General features: G+C 35.6%; 1 protein-coding gene across 2 annotated transcripts in view; it reads left to right on the plus strand.

The window, feature by feature from the left end:
• PRKG1 (protein kinase cGMP-dependent 1) overlaps positions 1–22,206 on the plus strand; it is a 1,114,039-nt gene that overhangs the window by 64,906 nt on the left and 1,026,927 nt on the right. Inside the window, exon 1 of one of the 2 annotated variants that reach the window (XM_039871819.1) lies at positions 11,763–12,575. The exons of the other annotated variant lie outside the window; for it this stretch is intronic. Coding sequence (XP_039727753.1) covers positions 12,265–12,575 — 311 coding nt within the window. The 5' untranslated portion in view covers positions 11,763–12,264. Of the gene's footprint in view, positions 1–11,762; positions 12,576–22,206 lie in introns of those variants that run through there. 2 annotated transcript variants of the gene reach the window in all.

The raw sequence follows: 22,206 nt of genomic DNA on the forward strand, positions 1-22,206 counted from the left end.
ATCATGGCAGAATGAGAAGATCCCTTTATATCTCCCCTTAAAAATTTTAAATCTTGACAATGATATTAAAACTAATATTTTAGAACTTCAAAGTACAGTTTTATAGAAACATTAATGTTTACTTTAATTTCTAAAGTAAAAAAAAATTGGCTAAACTTTATATACTGTTAGAAGAGTATACCAATTGTTGGCTTAAACAACTTGATATTTTTCCTTGTTGAGACTAATGTTAAAAAGATAATCAACATTGCCATTTATTGTCAGCAAGTTAATGAATACTTTACGTTACTAAATTATTCTTTTCTAAATTAGTTTAGTTCCAGTAACTATAAATGTCAAGGTTCTTTGTATTAGTCAAGAAACACTAATCAATATAGTTTAATATTTTGAGAATCTGCTAATGAATATCAAAAGGAATCCAATATGATTTACCTGTTACTTTTATAATAAATATGTTAAACATACACAGCACTTTGCTCAATATGGAGTAGAACATTTGAACAGTAGAGGGTGCAATTGTACCTTTAGTTTTGTATTTTAGCCCTTAGAAATTAGTATTTAATAGCTGAGAGAAAAATTTAAAGAATGTACTGTTTGCTGAAGCTGTATATTATTTATGAAAATATATTTAAAAATAAAATAAGCTATGTAAAGGAGAAGTATAAATTTCACAATCATAATTTTTTGCTAAACCTTATACTTTTAAAAAGTGACAAATTTATATCTCAGATACTGTTTTCTAAAAAATATTTTTAGTTGAAAAATAAGGAATATGTTTTCTATATTTAGAATGGTATATATATCTCAATATAATATTTTTCTTTTATAGAACTTAATTACAATTAATCATATATATTTTTTACTCTCTGAAAATACTGCTTCCAAAAGGATTACGTGTATTGATAACTACAACTTGAGACTCCTATTTCTTAGGAGGAAAAGATGTAAATAAGAACTACTAGAGATAAATGATGTAATGTCAAGAGAGTTCTTACATTCAAATAGCTATTGACATTCAGGTTTTATTGAAGATCCAGAACTTTCAGGAGGTAGCTAATGAGAAATTTACATTTCCGTTTAGACCCAGATGCATCATTATACTATTGCAGTGTTAGGTTTCATTTATAGAGATTTGTGGGGTATATGTGTACAAAGCTTTCAGTCTTCCAAATTTGACTCTCTTCCATAGGTAGAGGTCTCCTTTTATTTTTTCATAGGAAAAGTTGGGACTTAGGTTTTTGGAAGTGCAATAAATTTAAAGAACTTAGGAAACCTTCTAGCTGACTTTTTGAAATTATAGGAAAATGTATCTGAGAAATATTCCTTTTTTTTTTTTTTTGCATTAACAAACTACCCTTGTCTTTAATTTAACTGAACAACTATTTAACACATGAGTTATGGCTAACACCCCAAAGTTAGCACTTCCATGTTCAGCTGACCGTAGTATTAAGCTTATGGTTTTGTTTGAAAGGCCTATTCTGATATTCTATAGAAAAAAAAAGGAACAAGAGAGAAGAAAAGGATATCTACTTTAGGAATTAAGTTATTGAATTCAAAGTACTTTTGGAGATAAATTTGCTTCTTGAATTTTATTTTAATCTGAACTTCCAAAGCTATTGTAAATGAGGTGATCAAGTAAGTCACAAATATTATTGGTTAATAATCACTGGCATGACTTATAAATACCTTATTGGGAAGCATCTACTTTCAAAATAATACAAAATGACACGAATAATTTTTTAAAAGATGTAAGTATTAATAAGGACTATTAAAAACAGGCAAACTCCAAAGAAAGAAGTCAGCTTTTTGAAGGTATATCTAGAACTTTTCAAGAAACTGAAGAAATTGCATAGTTGCTATTGCTATAGTTGCTACCAGTGTTATAAGAGCATTGTACCCTAAAGACAATATATTGTAAGCCTAAAAGTAAGAAAGACTCTGAGATATGGCAAGTTAAAAGTTCATTAAGAGTGTTGATTGTCTAGACATAGTTTGAAAAGGTAAAGGGATATCAGGAAATATTATTTCCTAGAAATATTTCTAGATGACAGGTTGAAAACACAGTTATCATAGGTCTTAAGCAGGTAGATATGTTTTCAAAGAATGATATCTATGTTTTGTTTTGTTTTTTTTTGGCAGAAGACAAAACACATTTTAAAACTAAGCCTGTGATACATGTGATTTATTACATCCAAAAATAACTTACAGAATTATAGAGAGCGAAAACATCACTTTTCAGAAAAATCATCATATCCTATTTTTCACTGTCATCTTTGCATCACATTACAGAGCAATTTGCCTGCATTTACTTCTAAGCTGTAATTAACACATTTTAGGCTAATTTTGGTCATAATAGTTTCAAAGGTTTTACCTATTTTAAGTGGTTAGATCCACACTTCAACTACCTGTCTAAGAACAACAGATATCACCAATATTTCCAAGAAAAACATAGAAAATCAGTGCTATTTAAAATCTAGTCAATGTGTGACTTGTAGACTTCTTGACTGAGACCTGGGATACAGGGCTGCAGTGCCTCATGGGTAATCAAAATGGTTTCTGAGACTTTTTATGTATGTATTTCTGAATGACACCCACATGAAGGGTGCCAACTCTGAAGCCCATCTCTATATTGCAACAAAAGATATTAGTTCAGCTTGTTGGTTGGATCTCTTAATGGAGAAAAGGGTGAAAGGGGCAATTTTTCTGTTTATTGATGGTGGTGTATTGTAGATATTAAATAAATATTTCTTGAATTCATTCATTTTGTCCTACTTTCATTTGCTCAATGCATTTAACAAATATATAGAGAATGCCTATTTGCTCCATGTGTTAGTGGACAAAATAGACACAGTTCCTTGCTATCTTGGAGATTTAGTATAATGGAAATTATAGGTATTTAACAAATATCCTTGCAAATAATATATGGTCATAAATCATTTAAGGTAGAATAGCACAGGGATGATTCAGAAGTATTATGAGAGGAAGCGATATTTAGGGGGAGAACTGAAGAATAAGTTCATTGAGTTAACGACTCAGAAGATGGAAGGGTGGTGATATCCCAGGAAGTGATGGGGTTAGGATTTGAGAGAGTGAAATGGGTTAGAAAAAGGGTTTTACAAACAGAAAATCATCAGTTAAAAAGCTCTAAAATGTTAAAATGAAATTGCTTGATGCCTGGAGATTTTAAAGAACAAAAAGGTCAGTGTTAACACTTATGTAATTAATAATTAATAAATTGCTCTCATGATTTCAGTCCCATTAATTTTTCCTTAATTATTTTCCCAACCTGAGCAACAATCTTGCAACCCAGCCTAATTTTAAAGGGAGGAAAAGTGATTATGGGTCAAATGGCGATGTTAGTCCTTCCTGCAAGCATCACATTTGTCATATGTTCATGGTTTTCTGTCATGTCATTGGCTATGGTCACAGGCCGGGTAATTTGGGCTTTAAAGGGGGATACTGGTAGTTGGCAGTACTTTGGTGGGACTAGCACTATGTGTTCTTGTCCCTAATATTGTTGTGTATGTAAGGAATTTCAAAAATGGGGTAGGTGCTTGTAGTTTATAATGAAGTTTTTTGAATGAATGATTTAAATGTCATAAATACTCAATTTCAACATTTAAAGTATTAGATGAAAGTCCGGTTGTTTAAATCAACTAAATATTTTCTAGATATTTATTTTGGAGATCCATAATACTTTTTATTTTGGAAAATAAAAAGTTCTGAGGAATAATGCAGAAAGAGATTGTTTTACTGAACTTTTCACAGTGTCTGCCAAATACTTTTGATCATGGAATACCCCCCCTTGTTTTTGTTACAGTTATCACCATTTAAAGAAACTAATGTTCTTCAGTTCACCTTTTGAGAAAATACTGCATTATAGTATACTTTGTGTGAGAGCTCTCATTTAGAGTGATTGAGTTGCTGGCAAAGCTGTTCTTTGATCACTGAGTTTAGCTATTGCACCAGCCATCATCATATGCTTTTTCTTGGTTATTTGTATTTTCTTCATTAACTATTCCAATTTCCCACAGTTGAGTATTTCCTGATTTTAGAATATGAAAATTATGTAATGTGTTAATGTTGATAATCCGCTTGGTAGATATATTAGTGATTAAAAAACATTGAATATTAAAATACAAAATTATTTTGAAGAAAATATTAATGTAATAAAAATCTAAATGCTTTTTCAATGTGTTCCAAAATATATATCTTTGCCGTATTATTATTATTATTTTTTTGTAAATTTTGTAGAGTACTCCATTAGAAAAAGTGAAATAAATAAAATTGCCTTTGGCATATTTAAAATTTTTTATACTTTAAAAATGTCAAGTGATCTAAGATCAATTACATGATTTAAGGAAATCAAACAAGTAATACCATTTGAATCCCAGGAGTTCTATGTGAGTTTTAGGGTGTTACCTTTTGATTTCTATGAATTGGAGACAAATTTTATCTTTCTTGATAATGATTGTTTTTAATATTTCAAGGGCTTTTAAAATCCTGTAATGTAAGGAAACCTAAGCTGCTATATCTAAAGAGAGAAAAATTAAGCAAGATGGCTTACTCTATTTCTCTACCTTTATCAAATAAGGTGTAATGCAAAATATTTGGGATGAATCTATCTCATGTGCCCAGTTTTAGATTGACATAAATGGAGGTTGATTAGGAAGATATGGTTTAGATTTCATACCTATGGTATATGTATGCCTTGTACAAGTGTGTGTGCATGCACACACATACACACACACCCCTACACACCTTCATGTGGATCCCCATAGTAGCAAAAGAAGTTCCATCCGGTTTAAATATAAGGAGTGGCATAATAGAACTAATCAGACATTTCAAAGATCTTTTAATATATTTTGTTCTCTACAGCAAATTAAAGTGTTCTGAATTGGCTTTAAGAACTATTAATTACTAAGAGATATGAGGTCAGATTTTTATGTGAACCAAATCAGGCTTTTATGTGCAGAAATAATAAAATGCCAAGTGAAAGAATAATATAGCTTTAAGAACACTATGCTGAGAATTGGGAGAGTTGGGTTCTAAACTTGCCTCTGCCTTGGTCTTTGCGTTCCCTTAAATTTGAATTTAGGATGTTCATTTATATAATCTCTATGGTCCATCTTAGCTCAAAATTCTATGCTACCCACTGTGAGTAAAAAATAAGGATACCTCTGCTTCCTCTTCCCCCATCCCCGAGGAGGTGAGGAGGATAGGGTATCCAACCATGGCAAATGTTACTATCGTCCTTTAATACTCTATATTTGGGAATGCCCATAAGAGTGGCATAAAGCTGATTAAGTAATGGAGTGCATATGGAAATGCTGTGACATTAGGTAAGTTTCAGTTCTGTGACTACTGAGAGAATGTTAATTGCTATATACTAATAGAGGGTCTTGTACTGATAGAAGGTCTGATCAGTGGAAATTGTAAAATGAAAATAAGCAATTTCTATGTTTCTAACCAGCAATTGCTTTTAATATTCCACAAATAGATGTTTCGAAGATTTCCCTGTCATTTTTTCCACTTAAAATTGTTATTTAACATAGATGCTTTTCTAAGGAAGTAGATGGTAATTTTCACTGTACTATATAATCTGTGGAAAACTTAAATGAATTTTCTATAACTCGCTAAATGAACTCTGATCTTTAAGTAAAAACATTCTTATATAATACAGTGACTCAAGTCAGACACTGAATATTCTGCCTGATATTAAACAAAGTCCGTCTTATTTTATATTTATTTGTAGGGGGCATTAAAACCATATGATACTTTATATATTACTGCTTTTAGTAACTTATTATATAGGTGTTTGTACATATGTCTTTTAAGTTTAAATCTGAACTACTAATATTTAAAGTATTGTTATCTACAAGGTAAATACCTGTTCTTTGAAAAATGAATTTAAAAAAATCAGATAGATCAGGAAGAAATTATTGAATTTTTTTGAGTGCACTGGGCAAAGTGATCATTTAAAAGTTGTTTTCAAATGCATAGCAAATATATGCATTTTGTGGGCTCTAGTATGAGGCTCTATCTTTATTTCAATGGTAATGCTTTCATAAACATCAGGCACCGTATCTTGGCCCTAGAATGCTATCTATTTGTTTTACCAGGCGACTGCTTCACTTGCCTATCGTTAGAGATGGATTCTGGATTTGAATTTCATAATGATTATAAAAAAGTCACTATATCAAGAGTTAACTTAATTTGACATTAGGTGATATTTATTCGTCCATTAAGTTAGCAAGTATGAAAATCTCTGTGTATTTCTCTATTAAGTCTCTTTGCCTGCAACTTCCCCTCTCTTCCAAACCTCTGACAATCTCACAGTATAAACAAATGCTTGCTATCTTTCTCTTGCTCAAATCATTCATTTTACTTACTGATAAAAATCCAATTCGCTCAAAATTCCATTTTATTATCTTTCTTACAGCCTCAGTATTTTCCCACCTTACTAATTTTAGCAAGTTCACAAGCAAAATGTAGTTTTAATTTTTACTTTCAATTTTGAATGCAAAACATGTAGGAGGAAAACAAGTTAAATCTGCTGTTAAAGCTATTTAAAATAAAAGCAACAACAATAAATCATTGACTCCAGAGCTATTGTCCTATAAGTCTCATGATATCAAAGCCATTTCAAAAGGAAAATTACTTTTGCAAATGTTTTTTGAATATTTTGTGGAAAATACTAATGCATTAACTTCAGAAATAACGTGCATTTAACATACCAGAAGAATCACTGAAATGGAACTGAGAAACTGTAATTTATTAATCAGATACAGAGATATTATGATGTTACATACTCATGCATATATTTACTAGGCTTAAAATGCAGTATGATATTTTGCGAATAAAGCATTTTAAATTCCATTTTATGCTTTTAAAAATTTTCTGTTCATGAAAAAATACAGAAAACCTAATATTTTTCTTCTTAAAATCCTTTTATTTCTCTGGTCTTTGCAAATGAACAGCTTACTAACAGTTCAAAGAAATGTTCTTTTTGTTAGCTATTGAATGAATGTTTTGAGCACTAGTTTAGGCTAAGGCCCAATAAGATCTTCACATCATTTTAAGCTGCAAAGAATTCATTTCAACAAATATTAGGCATGACACTAATTTGGTATTAAACTCTAAGCATATTAGCAATTATGATACAATGCACTATTACTTTTGAAGTCTCTGCAGTAAGTTTTCATCATTAATGGTTTATGGTTTTTTTTCCATGCAGAATGTATGATTCTCAATATTATAACTTCAGAACAGCTGACCATTAGAATTTTTATTTATATCTATTTAAATATGCATTTCTGTTGGCTGCATCTATCAAACACATTCTTAAGAATAATATAATTCTTTGTGAGTTAACAGAATAGGTGTGTGAAATGCTGTGCTTAATCAATAGGAAGCCAATATTTCTAAGTTCCAGATTTCTATAATAATAATAAACCAAAGGAGAGCCTTGAGTCCTTGTCTAATTTATCAAAGTATAATTAAAATTCTGTTGTCTGACTCATCCCCCCCTTTATTCCAAAGACAATTCCTGTGGTATATTGTTCAGCCTTGGAGTATATTGCTTTCCTAAAACATTTACACAAACAAATGCATACATTGATTTATAATGTGCCAAAAATAATAAGTATTATTGTTCCAGATCTTTCTCGGTTTTACTTTTCCATCAGTAACTTTGAAAGCAAAATTTAAAAATATTTGTAAAATAGAGAGGCTCAGCAATCCTGAATCAATTAGGGTGACCAGCTGTCTTCGTTTGCCCAGGTCCAAGGAGTACCTAGGACTTTAGTTTTAAAATTGGGATAGTCCCAAGCAATTTTAGAATTAAAACTGGGAGATTCCTAGACAAATTGGTACAAGCTGGTCACCCTAAACTAAATAAAATGGTACTGGAGTAAAGACAGTTTTTGGGGGAAAGCTTTTAAAACATCTTTTTCCTGCTCTTGCAGGATTTTCCAGCCTTTCCCTGTTTCCACCTCCCCAGCCCTGCAGTCAGGCTAGTTATTGTTAAGGATATGCATATCTTCACTGGATCCAGAACCAAGACAGCAGCGACAGTTGGATATCCTGCACAAGGCAATGAGGGGCGAGAGTAAGGAATTGAGCCCTTCATCAAATGGTCTGGATTTTAATTCAGGCTTTGCCATTTATTAGGTGGGTAATTTTGCGGCTCCATCTTCTGAAATATAAATGGAAATAATGATAATGTCCTACTGTAGAGTTACATGAACAATCCCGGTCATTCAAGAGTTCAAGGAAGTTAGTTATTTTTATTGTGTCCCTGATTAATATTAGCAACTTGAGCAAGGCAGTATGTCTACCAGTAATACTAACTTTCATATCTAGATTCTTAAGGGTACTTGTTACTGCTACCAATTTTCTATGAGGGGTAGTTGACATCACCTAAAAAGCTTAGCTATGTCTCTTTAATTTGTTTCTTGCTATTCAAGATATGCATATGAAATGGCAGAAGAAAATTTCAAACTTAGAATTCTTCCAGGAAATGTAGCATCAGCGGAAGGAACAATTGGATGACAAAATAATCACAATACTTCTGAGGCAAATTATATTTTTTAGTGAAGGATTACAAATTCTACAGACTTTATTTTTAAATACATAGTATGATAAAGCTGCATTATTGAATATTTTATAAAATGATTCAGAGATTTTATTAAGGAAGACATGATAATGCTCTCATTCATGAAGGTTGGGTGCAAAATTAAAGAGCATCAATGTGCCACAGGTTGGTCTGGCTACTATTAGAACTTTTCTTCTGTTAGGGCTATGCCAAAGAGAGACTGCTGAAAAGTAAGTTGTGAGTTGACTATGGAATTCTAGAGTATAAACTCATGTTCTTCAGAATTTCATTGTTCTCTGTTTCAGCATCTAACATCCAGATGTAATCCCAGACAGACTATGGGAGAGTTCAGTATATGTCATTCCACTCCAGTCCATTTCAGATTTGTGGTAGTCACTTCGTAATGAGAAGAAAGTAGACTTGTGCCTGGTCTTTGATCTTATAATTTAGTCAACTAAGTTTACTGAGACACATAGTATAATCTGTCTGTTGAAATTTAACTGTAGGACCTTGATTTTTCACGTAAAATTTATTTCCAGCATTTACCAGGTTTAGCGCAAATGATGGTTGAGAAAATATTGGAATCACTTAAAAAGTTGGGATAGAAAATCAGGTCCCTCATGATCTAAACAAACCAGTCAAGAACATCACTGAAAAACTTACTTTAAATATTTGTTTTGACTTCAAGGATGGAAGAGAAAAGCTTAGAGTTCTGGATTTTGCATATACAATTATAAAATATTTAAGGGAAAATTGAATTATTTTTTTATAATGTAGGCTAATATAATCAAATATATTTTTATAACTTAAACACCTTTCAAAGTGTAAGTCAATTGTAATAGTCATATCTTCTTGGCCATTTTTTTCCTTTGCATTTATTACAACAGGTTCCTGACTTTCAATATGAGATTCATCATGGAATATATTCCATTTAAAATGAAAGTTTAATATGGATATATCCTATAGTTGCATGTAGGTATGATAGCATAAATAGTGAAAAATATTCACATAACTCTGTAGAAAAAACCTCACTTTTGTTCAAAATACCTGAATATTTTTTGGTTGAAGGGCTTTTTTAAATTTTGGGGGAAAAATGCTTAGTTTGTTTTCCTTTGTCCATGTCACAGGATTTCTACAAATGAAGAAGAATTTCTACTCTGTGCTGCTCACAGACATTAAGTAACCCCATTTAAATCTCAAATGAATCTTAAACTCTAACCCCGCTTAGCAGTTATCTAATGATATCCATTATACGTTGCTTCTGATATATTTTTAGACATAAATTCTTGGCCTCATGGACCCCTATAATAGATTGATAGGAAAAAGTCATTTAGTTTTAAACATTTTCCCATGGAATTAAAGAATTCCCATAGGTTAAAAAGATAAGAATTTGGCCTTCTGCCTGGAAGAAGGAAAATATCACAGAGGCTCTTTTAGAATAGTGTCAGAAATACAAAATCATAATACTTCTCTGCTTGGCTTAGTTTTAATTAAGACAACAATAATTCAGAACTGTTATTTCTTGCTATCAGTATTTGTAAGTTATTTATATTTTGTTTATTACAAATGAAAATGTTTTGTGAATTATCCACTTTATATATTACGCGTCCATGTTGAAAAGTAGAAAAATTAAGTGTCTTGTGTCATCTGTATTAAGAGAATTAGATCATAATCTGTGTAGAAGAATGTTTAGGATTATATATCCTCTGTCATTTATACCTCAAGTTACGAACAAGGATACTTTAAATCAAAAAGTTTGCTAACTTGCTGTTGGCTAGCTGGTCCGTCCTCCCTTCCTCCCTTCCTCCCTTCCTCCCTTCCTCCTTCCTCCTCCTCCTCCCTCCCTCCTCCTCTCCTCCCTCCTCCTCCTTTTCCCCCTTCGCTTCCTTCTTTCCTTCTTTCATTTCTTTCTCTTTTCTTAGCTTAGATAGAAAAAGTTGTATATTCAAAAGTAAAAGTGAGTAAGTTATTTTGGAAACTAATATATGTGTCCTTGGCTAAGTTTAGATTCCAGTGACTGGTTCTGGATTGCAATTCAGTTTTAAATTATTGTCTGTCTACTTTGTTTTAGTGTTAAGGAATGGTCATATAGAGCTTTGAGTTTTACAGCACTGAGTGCCCAAGAATAGTAATTAGAGAGTGCTAATAAAGATGCTTTAAAATTGGATGAGTTGGTGAAGATTTAGATAAACATTAGGAATTTAGGTAAGTATAAAGTAAATATTTAGGGATTCTAAATATGTGATCCAATGATGGCAGAATTATTCTTGGACAGAAAGGATGCTGCTTAATTGTCATTTTAGGAAATACGGAGTGGGTAGGAATGGGGGCAAGGGTGGATAGAGGCAGGGTGGTACAGTGTACAATTTATTGGAGTCCAGCCAGGCTCCCCCTTTTCTTTATGATCTTCCTTCTTTTTCAAAGTTTGTATCTTGCCTTTCAAGTGGAAGAGTACAGTCCTAACAGTGTGGTTGTCAGGGAACTAATATTTTTAAAGGTATGGTTTAATTTTAGGAGGAACTTTTCGAAACTCAAGAATGTTTTTTCCCCGTTCTCCCCACAACCCACACCTTCCCAAATTAAGCAAATTGAAGTAGCAAAGCCCATCCATAAACAATTCCCCCAGACACTAGCTCAAGATAGTGGAGAAGCTGAGTGGCATTCTAGGGCCCAAACCCTTTTTGACTTTTACTATAAAAAGAGTTCATTAACCTGAGTTTGGAAAGGATGAAAGGTGAAAAGGGGAGTAATTAACAGTCGCAGGTAGAAAGTGGGAATGCTTAGTGGAGGAAGTCAGAACCCCCTCATCCCCAACTTCCCTTTCCCAAAGGCACCTGGATGTCAGGAGGAATCCCTCTTAGGCACGGACTAGCTCTGATCTCCTGAGAGGCAAGTTTCTTTTCAGGCGTTAGCCACCTGTGTGCCGCACTCCCGGTGGGAAAGGTGGTGCGGGAGAAGGAAAAGCTTAGCCACACCGCCCGGGAACCTTCCTTGGTGAGGCTGGCGGTGAAAATACCTCCAGAACTCAGAGCGTTTAGGACGCAGGGTGCGTTCTGCCCACTTAAGTCGCCAGGATTGTAGCCCGTGGTCCTCAAGACTGGTCTGCTCTGGAGCCGGCTCACACCTCCACAGTGTGTGCTGAGTCCTCGCTGTCCTTTTCCTCTCACCTCCCCACCCCCAAAGTGGTGCTCCTGCCTCGCTCCGCCTGCACATCCCCCCCACGCGCCCCAGAGGGTTATCAGGCTCCCCACACGCACCGCTGGCTTCCTCTGGCACCCGGCGCGAGTGACCCGGCAGACCAACCACTGCCTCAGCCTCATCCACGTCCCCTTCTCCTGCTTCCCTGCCATTGCGCCGCCGGCTCTTCTCCCCCGCGCTGCAGCGCCCACCGCGTGTCAGGTTTAATCCCGGGGTGGACCTGCTGTTTTGCTCATCCCTACACTCAGCCTTCTCCGTCAGCCCCAAGAAGTGGAATCTGCACTGAAACTCACGGTGGCTGGAGCCGGCGGACTGGGCATGCTCAGAAGCCAGGGCTGGCTTTGGTCTCAAGTAGGAAGCTTTTGCACTCGGGAGGCAGCAGCGACTTTGGGGAAAGTTGATCAGAGAGGGGAGGAAGCCCCAAGACTCGGAGCAGCGGCTGGAAGGAGCCGCCGGCAGCCCGGAAGAGCATGGGCACCCTGCGGGATTTACAGTACGCGCTCCAGGAGAAGATCGAGGAGCTGAGGCAGCGGGATGCTCTCATAGACGAGCTGGAGCTAGAGTTGGATCAGAAGGACGAACTGATCCAGAAGCTGCAAAACGAGCTGGACAAGTACCGCTCGGTGATCCGGCCGGCCACCCAACAGGCGCAGAAGCAGAGCGCGAGCACCTTGCAGGGTGAGACGCGCACTAAGCGGCAGGCGATCTCCGCTGAGCCCACCGCCTTCGACATCCAGGATCTCAGCCATGTGACCCTGCCCTTCTACCCCAAGAGCCCACAGTAAGCAAGGGTTACGCACCGGGGCCATGTGGCGCCCTGTCCGTGGGGGAGCTGCGGGTCTCTGTATTGTCTGTCGGCCCCCGCCCCTCCCGCTTGCCATGTCTGTCCTCATCCTCAGAAATGTTTCATTTTAACGGGCATTACTTGCAGGGACTGTGCACGTTTCTAGAGCCAGACTCACTGCACCTATATTGCCTTTGTGTCTTTGTCAGATGTCAAGCTCTTTTTTAAAGAAAATACATACATATACATTCATATATGCCACCTACTGTACGTAGAGTTTGAATGCGCCCCAGGTGTGTATCCGGTTGTGTGTGTGTGTGAGTGTAAGGAGCGGAATGAAAAGCCCCATATCTCAAATGCCTTGGCAAAGCTGCCCATCCAGAAAATCCTAAATGCAGGCTCATCAGACTTGAAATGAAATGCGTCTGATATCACCCTTACTTTCTATGCTTTTGTGGCTCTCTGGGATTTCTCTACATGCTGGCAGTTCATGCTGGTACCCTTCAAACCTGATTTTCTGTCATCATCAAAGTGTCGAAAATAAGCAAATGATCATATAAAAGGGCAGGTTTTTGATATCCTGAATTGGATGACATTTGCAATCCACAAATGAAAGCCTAGTCCTTTGATTTAAAAAAATATATATACATATTTTTTCATAATGTCTGAGGGAAAATATTGTTTATTTTCTTTAAGGAATTAGCATAATGTTACTCATGGGGCACTTTCTTCTCCCAAGAGGGTTGCATTCAAAGATAGAGAAATACGCTTACCTTTATTGAAATGTAGACACATTGTTTGCTTTACTCCTGACTTCTGATGCAACTGCTCTGGTATTATTCTAGCATTTTAGAGAACTATGTAGTTCTGATGTCAGTGGGCTTCACAACTTGGTTGGGAAAATTGAATGAAACTTGTTATACACCACTCAACTCTAGTTCTTATGAAGAGTAAAGTGGCAGGAACATTAGGTTAACACAGAATAAGCACCCAAATGAATGGTATTTTTAATTAATAGATAATGATGTAATTGATAAAATGAAGAATTTTGATACTCTATTACTAACTATATCACATTGGCTAGATGACATGTGTCAAGGTCCTCTGGAACGCTTCACTTCATAAACAGGAACTAATATAAGGAGAAAGAATAAATACTTGACTATCTCTTTTTGTTTTTATTGGATTTGGGGGAGTTCGACAATATGTACTAATTATATTTTTAAAAACTTAGAGTTGCGCCTATACTTGCTGGTTTCCAAAGAGCATTTACTCTTCCTCATGTAGGTTTAGCTTAATGAGGAGTTTGTAGTCTGTGAGAGAGTGAGAAAGATACTATAAGAATAAACATTGCTGAGATTCTGACCTCACTAAGTTACCCTAATAGTTCAGTAGACTTAGATTTGCCTTAGAAACCTGAATGGTCTGTATCTACTTCAACTTTCTCTGGTAAATTAATTTGCAGTCCTGACACGCTTGCCTGTTTTAGCTAACGAGGTACATGGCCATCTCTCCTGGGCCAAGTTTTGCATAATGAAAAATAACTCAAAAACAGCTCTCCGCATCTTTAAGCATTCCACAGGCTCTCACTTTAGTATCTGCAGGACTTTGGAGTAACGCAGAGCAAATTCCACTTTTATAAAAAGACCATTTTAATAGGTTTTTATAATGAAGCAAGATCAAGCCAGCTGATAACTCCAGTTAAGCATTACATCAGACAAGATCTAAAGGAATCTAGGCAGAAGGGAAGGAGCTGAAGTTTTAGAAATCTCTTAGAGCTTGACGTCAAGAACAACTAGATTTTTTATAAGTCTGTGGTAGAAAATGAAATGAGTGTGGCAAATAATTCTGTCATAATAAACATTTTATCTATCGAACAATGCTGTGCGTTCTGATATTTATTTAATTAACTGTGCTTTAAAAAAGTCAGCTCTTAAGGTATCATCATGATGGTTTGGGTGATTCTGAAGATTTATATTGAAGAAAATGATAGAATGTCTTCCAAGCTTAAATAATTTTGGAAAAACATCTGTTCTTTTTTCACACTTACATAAAGAAAACTAGAATGAAATTGGCTTAAGTGGAAGAGCATACCTCTCTTAAGGGAAAGAGAAGTATATTGTATGCAAAATGATTATTCTCATGTCATTTAAATGATTGTGCAAGAATTAGGAAAACTTACCAAACTGAAGAAGACTTATTTGAATTTCGGTTTATTTCATTATAAATAATTTGATTACACAGACTTACTGTCAACAAGTGTTCGTCTTTATATTTCACCTTTAGTGCAACTTAAATTTAGTCATCTTTCTTAAACTTGCAAGATTATTGTGAGTTCAAGTTAAAATTAAACCATCTAAATAGCATAAAAATGATTTAACTGATTTCAAATTCATGTTCATGTTAGTTTATATTCTCTTTCCATTAGGTGTACGTAACTGCCCAGCTAATGTTCTGCTCTGTTATCTGATGTATGCAAATATATTTGTTTACATTTTGCTTCTGAGATTGTCTTCTGAGGATGATAATTTTTGAAACTTCTGTTTTTTAGTGATTTTTGATCATCTGAAAAATAGCGTAAAATGAACATTAACTTAAATTGTCTTAACATTTTTGGTTTGGGATTTTTCCCTTTAAGCTAGGAATTGGAGGGAAGGCTCAGTTATATTACAGAAACTGCCAGGGTCCTTCTGCTGAACCTGTGAGATGGGGAAGTGCTTTTGTCTCTTTCACACCTGTATAGAAATAGCCCTTAAGCCCTTTTTATGTTAAGAATATGAAACGAAGAACTGATGTAGCAAATTAGAATTTGTATTCCACTGCTACCAAATTACTACTTGAGAATGTAAAACTTTTAGATTATATGTTTTGAAGTTAATTGAATAAATCCTTAAAAATTAAAAAGATCCATTTAACGAGATCAGATATATATATATATACATATATATATATATATGTATATATATAACCAACAGGCTATACCTATATGTGTATGTATATATAATAATATAATAATATAATATAATATAATATAATATAATATAATATAATATAATATAATATAATATAATATAATATATAATATAATGGTTCTTATGGACTTTTAAAGTAATTCTATTTCATGACATTTCATTCCTGAGGCTAGACTATATAGTAAGTTAGAATATTCAGTATCTGGTGTTTTGATTTAAATCCTTTACCTATTGTAAATATTCCCAAATCTTTTTTGTTTTGCTATCACGGGGTTCCATGTCATTTCAGTTGGGCTATGTAAACTTGAGTTCCTATCAACAGTTGTTAACATCTCTGAATTCTTGTGTAAGCTATTGCTTTTCACTCTAGAGGTAGCTGAATTTCAGAAAATGATGACATGTTTTGTTTCATTTTTTGATTATAAAGAACTTTGGAAGAGCTGAGGATAAAAAGAAATATATTTTCTTATTTTTAGGGAGGCATTAAGTTTAATAAGATCTTATATGAGCTTTTAAACCTTAACACTAGTACATCTCAAGAGAAATGGAATCTTTATAAGGGTTTTATGATAAATTCTGTAGGAAGTTGAGAGAATTCTAGAATTTTAGGTGAATCAGATATGGCATAGTATTAAAACATAGATTTCTTTAAAGGTAGCAATTAAGTTGCACATGTGCCATAGTTCGTTCAATACTTTTGTGGGATGTCTGCCATGTGCAAGCTATCCTCGGGCATTAGAGGTGAGAGATACATAGATCCTATCGTCAAGGAATTATCAAATGGTTAGCAATACTGCACAAGTAAATATTCTAGGAAGTAGTAAGGCAAGTCACAGAGGAGATACCTAAGACATTGGCAAAATACAGTTGAGCCCATTTAATTTTATGGTATCAGAAACTCTTCTGGAAGTAGAGGTATTTAAAGTAAATACATATTTGAAGGATGGCCATGAATTAGTGGTGATGAGATGAGAGGGATGGGGTGGGGATGGGGAAGAGAAGGCCATCAGCAAAGGGACAGACAGCAAAAGAAAGCAGAGGGTACATCTGGAGAATGACAGCAGCTAGTAGTGGTTGTAGCAAAATACCACAGTGAGAATTGAGAAAAAGCAAGTTTAGGTGGGAGAGAATGAGAAAATCTTAGTTTCTGTTTTATAAAGTAGGTGAGAAGGCATTTCTGCTTGTTTTTAGAATAATCAAGAATCATTTGTGAATGTGTGTGTGTGTGTGTGCATGTTTGTGTGTGTTTTACATGGAGGACTGATTGTCACGCATTAGTAAAGCTCTGAACATCAGAATGTCAGTCCAGTCCTCCACCCCCCACCAGCACAGTCCTGATAATAGCCATAAATATTCCAACTAGGTAAGGGTATTTAATTTAACCAAGAAACAGATGATTGAAACTCTTGAAGAAACCCAGTTCCACTCTTAAAAGAAAACAAGTTTGCTTTTCCACTCACTTCAAAATGTTCCCATTGAAAATAATCTAATTTTATGCCACAGACTAGCATTGCAGATTCCTCACATACCTAGGGAAATGGGACATGAGAATGGAACCTGAAGTTGGTTTTTGAAATTCATCCTTTTTGTTTTCATGGAAGTGTTAAATTCTGACCTACCGTTATTCTAATAGACTTTCCTATTTAAGTTTGCTCGTTAATTTGATATTACAGTCCATGCAGTAAATTTCAAGTTGTGAAAGCATTTATGTATTAAAAAAAAATGTATGAGAACAGGTTGCTAAAACCCTATTAGGATGTTTCGAAGCAGTCAAGTTGTGTGTCCCTAAAAGGGAGCTTATAATAAAAATACTGACAAGCCCTTAAATAGAGTAGCTCTGGGGACAACCTGAGAAGATCAGTGGCCAGCTTCCTTGCTCTACTGGGCCACATTTCCAAGCTCCTGCTACTCATTATTTCACTGAAGACTTGGGTTTGGATTCCTAATGGGAAAGGGTAGAAGAAGGCAGACGATGTTTCTATTGTTGCTGTTTGCAGGTTATAAGGCATATGGAAACATTTTTTTTTTTCTGTCTGCCTAGCAATGGAGGGTCTCCATGGTATCCTAGCAACCAATTCGAACACTGGGGCTGCTGCTCTTTCTGCCATCTCCACCGTAGGTGCTGTGGCCCATCTCAGGGAAACAGGCCTGCTGCTAGCACTCAGACCCCCGATTTGAACCTTTCATGCTCGGAGAACACAAGACAGTGTGATAAATAAGCACATGCTGCAAGCAGCATTCACCAGTATGCTGAACAGCTTATTATGCAATCACATCTGTGGCATTTTGAATCCTAATCTGAATTGTTAAACTGGCGCTGTTGGCCACCCCTTCCCTGACAGCCCTTTTCTACTTCCTCACACCCAGCCTTCCGACACTAGCTCTACTTTGTTCTCACCGTCTTCTATAATGACTGCATTCCTCAGCATCTCCTTAAAATTTGTTTTCTGAGAAGTTAAATATGTGCAGCCTGTTTGAACTGTCTAAGTATAATTTTGTTTGTAAGAGCAGAGGAATGTTATCCCTCCAAAACCGTCATGTAAATATAAACAATAGCACGAAAAATGTAGCTACACAAAACAGATGTTTAATGAAAGGTGAGACTAATAGTATGCTTCCCAAAATGTCTGAGTGGATTTTATAATCATTGTCATATATATATGTATGACACATATACAGTCCATATATATATGTGTATGACACATATATATATGAAAAAAGGCAGGAGAGTAGAGAGGAAAGAAGAATTTGTGTGCCAGGGGACAGGAAAGGGCAAAACAAGATGAGTATTGCTAAAATGATGCCATATTTGCAAAGAAGTTGGAAAGGAGTGATGGGCTTTGTGGATAAGTAAATAGGCAATAAGACTGGAATGCAATTTCTAAATCAGACAATACTTTGCGGATGAAGACAGCCATAGAGAGGAGACACCCAAACTGGAGTGAATCTTAGGCTTGCCTCCTCTGGGTGTGGAAGCCATTCTGGAATTTTGGCAGAGAAGTATTAATATGTTTCCTTGTAGGCTGATGCTTGTTTTGAATGCCTTATTTTGTTCCTTGCAAATATTTCTTACTTAGTCTGATATCAGGGAAGGCTTGGTGGTGTTTGCGCATTCCATAGTGGAGAAAAAGGAATGAGGAGAGCAAGTCAGTGCATTGCTCTTTTTAAAATAATGGCTCAAAATGGCACTGCCTTTCACGATCATAACGGTTAACATTTATTGAGCACTTACTCTACGCCAGGCACTGCTCCCTGTGCTTTCCATAGGTTGTCATTTTCATCAAACAATCCTGTGAGGAAGACTCCAGAGTATCCTCATTCCAGCACTGAGGTACAGGACACTGAAGCTCAGAGAAGCTAAGTAAATTGCTGAAGGTCACATACTTCATAAAAGACTGAGCCTGAATTTAAATTCCAAAGCCATTCTCCTTAGCAACTAGGTTCTCCTGCTTCCCAAGGGGTGTGAGGATTAGGCAATTGCACAAAAACTTAATAACATATAGGCTGTCCTTAGGGGAGTATCTGTTCACCAGTAATTAAATAGGAAGTGAAGCACTTTGGGAGAAGTGGAAAGAATAAGATAGGACAGTGGTTTCCAAACTTTGCTGCACATTAGAACCATCTGGGGAGCTTTTAAAAAAATCCAGTGCCTAGGTTTTACCCAAAACCAATTAAAATCAGGATGTCTGGGGGTGGAAACCAGCCATCAGTATTTTTTAAAGATTCCTCAGATAACTTAGATGTGCAGCAAAATTTGGAAACCACTCTAAGAAGACAACAGGGTGTGTGCGTATGTGTGTGTATGATATTTAACAAAGGACCAGGATAAACTTTCCACTTAAATGAATTGAATGTTTCTATTGGTTAAAATCTTTGAGCACTATGGGCTTGCAAAAGCAGTAGATTTTTTCCTCTAAATTATAGACGTACACTATTAGTTAATGTTTTGTTATTTATTCTCCCAAATAAGTAATCAGTACCTTACCTAGCCCATTGGTTCTCAACCCTGGGTGCATATTAAAACCATCTAGGAAATTTAGAAAATATCTTTTCTGGAGTGCCACATACAGAGATTCTATTTAATTACTCTGGGGTAGACCTGAAGTATAGGTATATTATTTTAACTCTCAAAATGATTCTAACATGTAGCCAGGATTGAAAATCTCTTTGATATTCAACTTCGACTTCAGATGTTACAGGTTACTTGAATTCCTATTCTTTATGAAAGCACTTTTCTTAGTCCCTTTTTACCAACCCAAAGCCCTTGCTTGCAGTAGAGCCAGGCAGCTCCAGCTTCCGAATTCCCGTAGCATCTGCACCTATCGTTTTTGCCTTGATCTCTGGTGCTACCTGTGTGGACCTGGGGTTTGAAAGTGTCAGCAGCTCCAAGCAATGGGTAAGTATGTTTTCTCTTTCCTGCCATCCATGAGTCCTGGCCACTGTTCAGATATGACACACATTAGAATCAGCCATCATCCCGTTTGTTTTCCACTCTCACTGGGAGCATCTGCCTCATTAGCCAATACTACTGTGTCCTTGGGTCCCAGATGCTTCTATGAAATTTTAAGTATATGAAGGTGGGACAAAGATGAGCCCCCCTCAGAAGAGCAGTCCTGGGCTTGTAGTGCCTCTCCTTCTGGTATGTGATGTCTCTGCAGCCAGCTACAGTTTTTTTTTTCCCCTACAGATATTTTATCCTTTTAAGGCAAACAGCCTGAGTGCAGGCTGAGGAGTACTTTCCAAGGAGGCTTCAAAGAAAGCAGAGTGAGCACATCAAGCTCTCAGCCCCCTTTTCCAGACGGTTTGGTCTGAGTGAACAGATCTGGGCACTGCTGGCAGTTGAGAGGTCTGAAATAACACCTGCAAGGAGAGAATCTCAGTATGTCCCTCAGGAAGGCTCCTGGGGGAAATGGGGATTCCGACACCCTGTGATCACAATCTCACTGCTGCCACAGACTGCTAGCTCTTTATGTCTCTTTCTTGTTCTCTCTTTCCTTATATTATTGATAAAAACTCAAAATGTTCCTAATTGTCTCTCGTAGGAGCCTGTTTACATTTGTAATTTAATCATTATGTTCTCAGGTGAGGATCAGCCAATATAACACTTTATATAAGAGATGAAAATAACTAATATAATTGCAAATACTCTTTAGTAAAAATAATCTTCTCATAATGGGAATCAGCAAGAAGCTCTCTTGTCTCTTTCCCCCTCCTTCTAAAATATGAAAATGTATTCAGCTGACAGATAGCATTTTAAAAGCAAAATAGATGTAATAAGGCTGCCCAGAGGATTGAGAACATTAATTACACAGGGAAGTTAATCGTAAGAAAAGTAAACACTTTCATTATGAATCCAGCTTCATGTCATGCATTTGGTTATTGGACCTAAATAGGAAGGATAAGAGGAATTAGCATCAATAAAGAAACATAAACAAAAGCATGCGTTCACTTATGTGGTTTAGCAGTTAGGAGCAGTATGGTGGGCAAGAATCTCTCAGGACACTGGGAAAATATCTGTCTGTGTCTTAGAGTTCTTATAATCCAAGAAATGAAAGGACAGGAATTAGTATTAAAAAAAATCAGTGACAATTTATTATCACCTACATCAAAAAACATTTTTTTAAAATGTTAATTACCTTTGCCTGTCTAAAGATTATAAATGCTAATTAAACTTCACTAGAATTGCTTTAGAACAGGTGCAATTTTATTGACTTCTATATAGAATTGAAATAACTTAATCCCAACAAAAATATAAGTAAATAGCTTAAATAATTAACAGGTATCAAAAGCAGATCTCCTAATGCTATTGACTTTCTAATGTTCATTTTTCTCACTTCTAGACCATACTTGCTCTCTAGGAGTAGCACTGCATTTCCTTGAACATGAAATAATTATAGTGTAAGCCAGTCAATTTAATTTAATTAATTGTATTAAATGTCAGTGATGACAAATACAAATCAGTAAAGCAAAATACTTTTGCTATTTTCTGAAACAATCATATTATGGTAATATCAAGCTTTCACCAGATCTAGATTGAGGAATAATGAAATAATGTAAAGGAAAAACATCTTTCTGGATATACTGTATATCATCTTAATGGTCCAGCTTTATTAATAAATTATGGTTTTTATAATTATAATGCTTCTAAATCTGGAGTGAGAGAAAAGAAAAAAAGATTGTCATGACAAGAAAGAAAAACGAGAATTGTGAATTTTGCCCCTCTGGAGCTATTGTCACTGATGGACTAGAGGGCGGATGGGCCATACTCTGCCGTGTCTGCAGGTGGCTGGCAAACATGCTGTGCAGGCTTGCACACCTCCACGCTTCCATCTTCATAAAAGCACTTTACCTAAATCACTGGTGATTGAGTTACACATTTTATATTGTGGCGAGGCAGAAAAGAAGACTTTATATTGGACTTAAGCTGGTTTGACAGAGTGTCACCATATCCTTTATGGAGGAATATTAAACATCTGAAAGTGAAAGGTACTATTTTGCTAGGACTGCGGTGGCAACTCATTATGTTAGTGGGAGGACAGGAAAAAAATGTGATGTAATAAACCCTAGTAGAGTGTCCATTGCATGCACTATCGAGCATGGAACTCTATGTAAATCATAGTTTTCATTCTAGGTAATTGTTATTTTCTTATTTAGGA

Source organism: Pteropus medius, unplaced genomic scaffold (genome assembly GCF_902729225.1).
Source record: "Pteropus medius unplaced genomic scaffold, Ma_sr-lr_union100, whole genome shotgun sequence".
NCBI classification, from domain to species: domain Eukaryota; kingdom Metazoa; phylum Chordata; class Mammalia; order Chiroptera; family Pteropodidae; genus Pteropus; species Pteropus medius.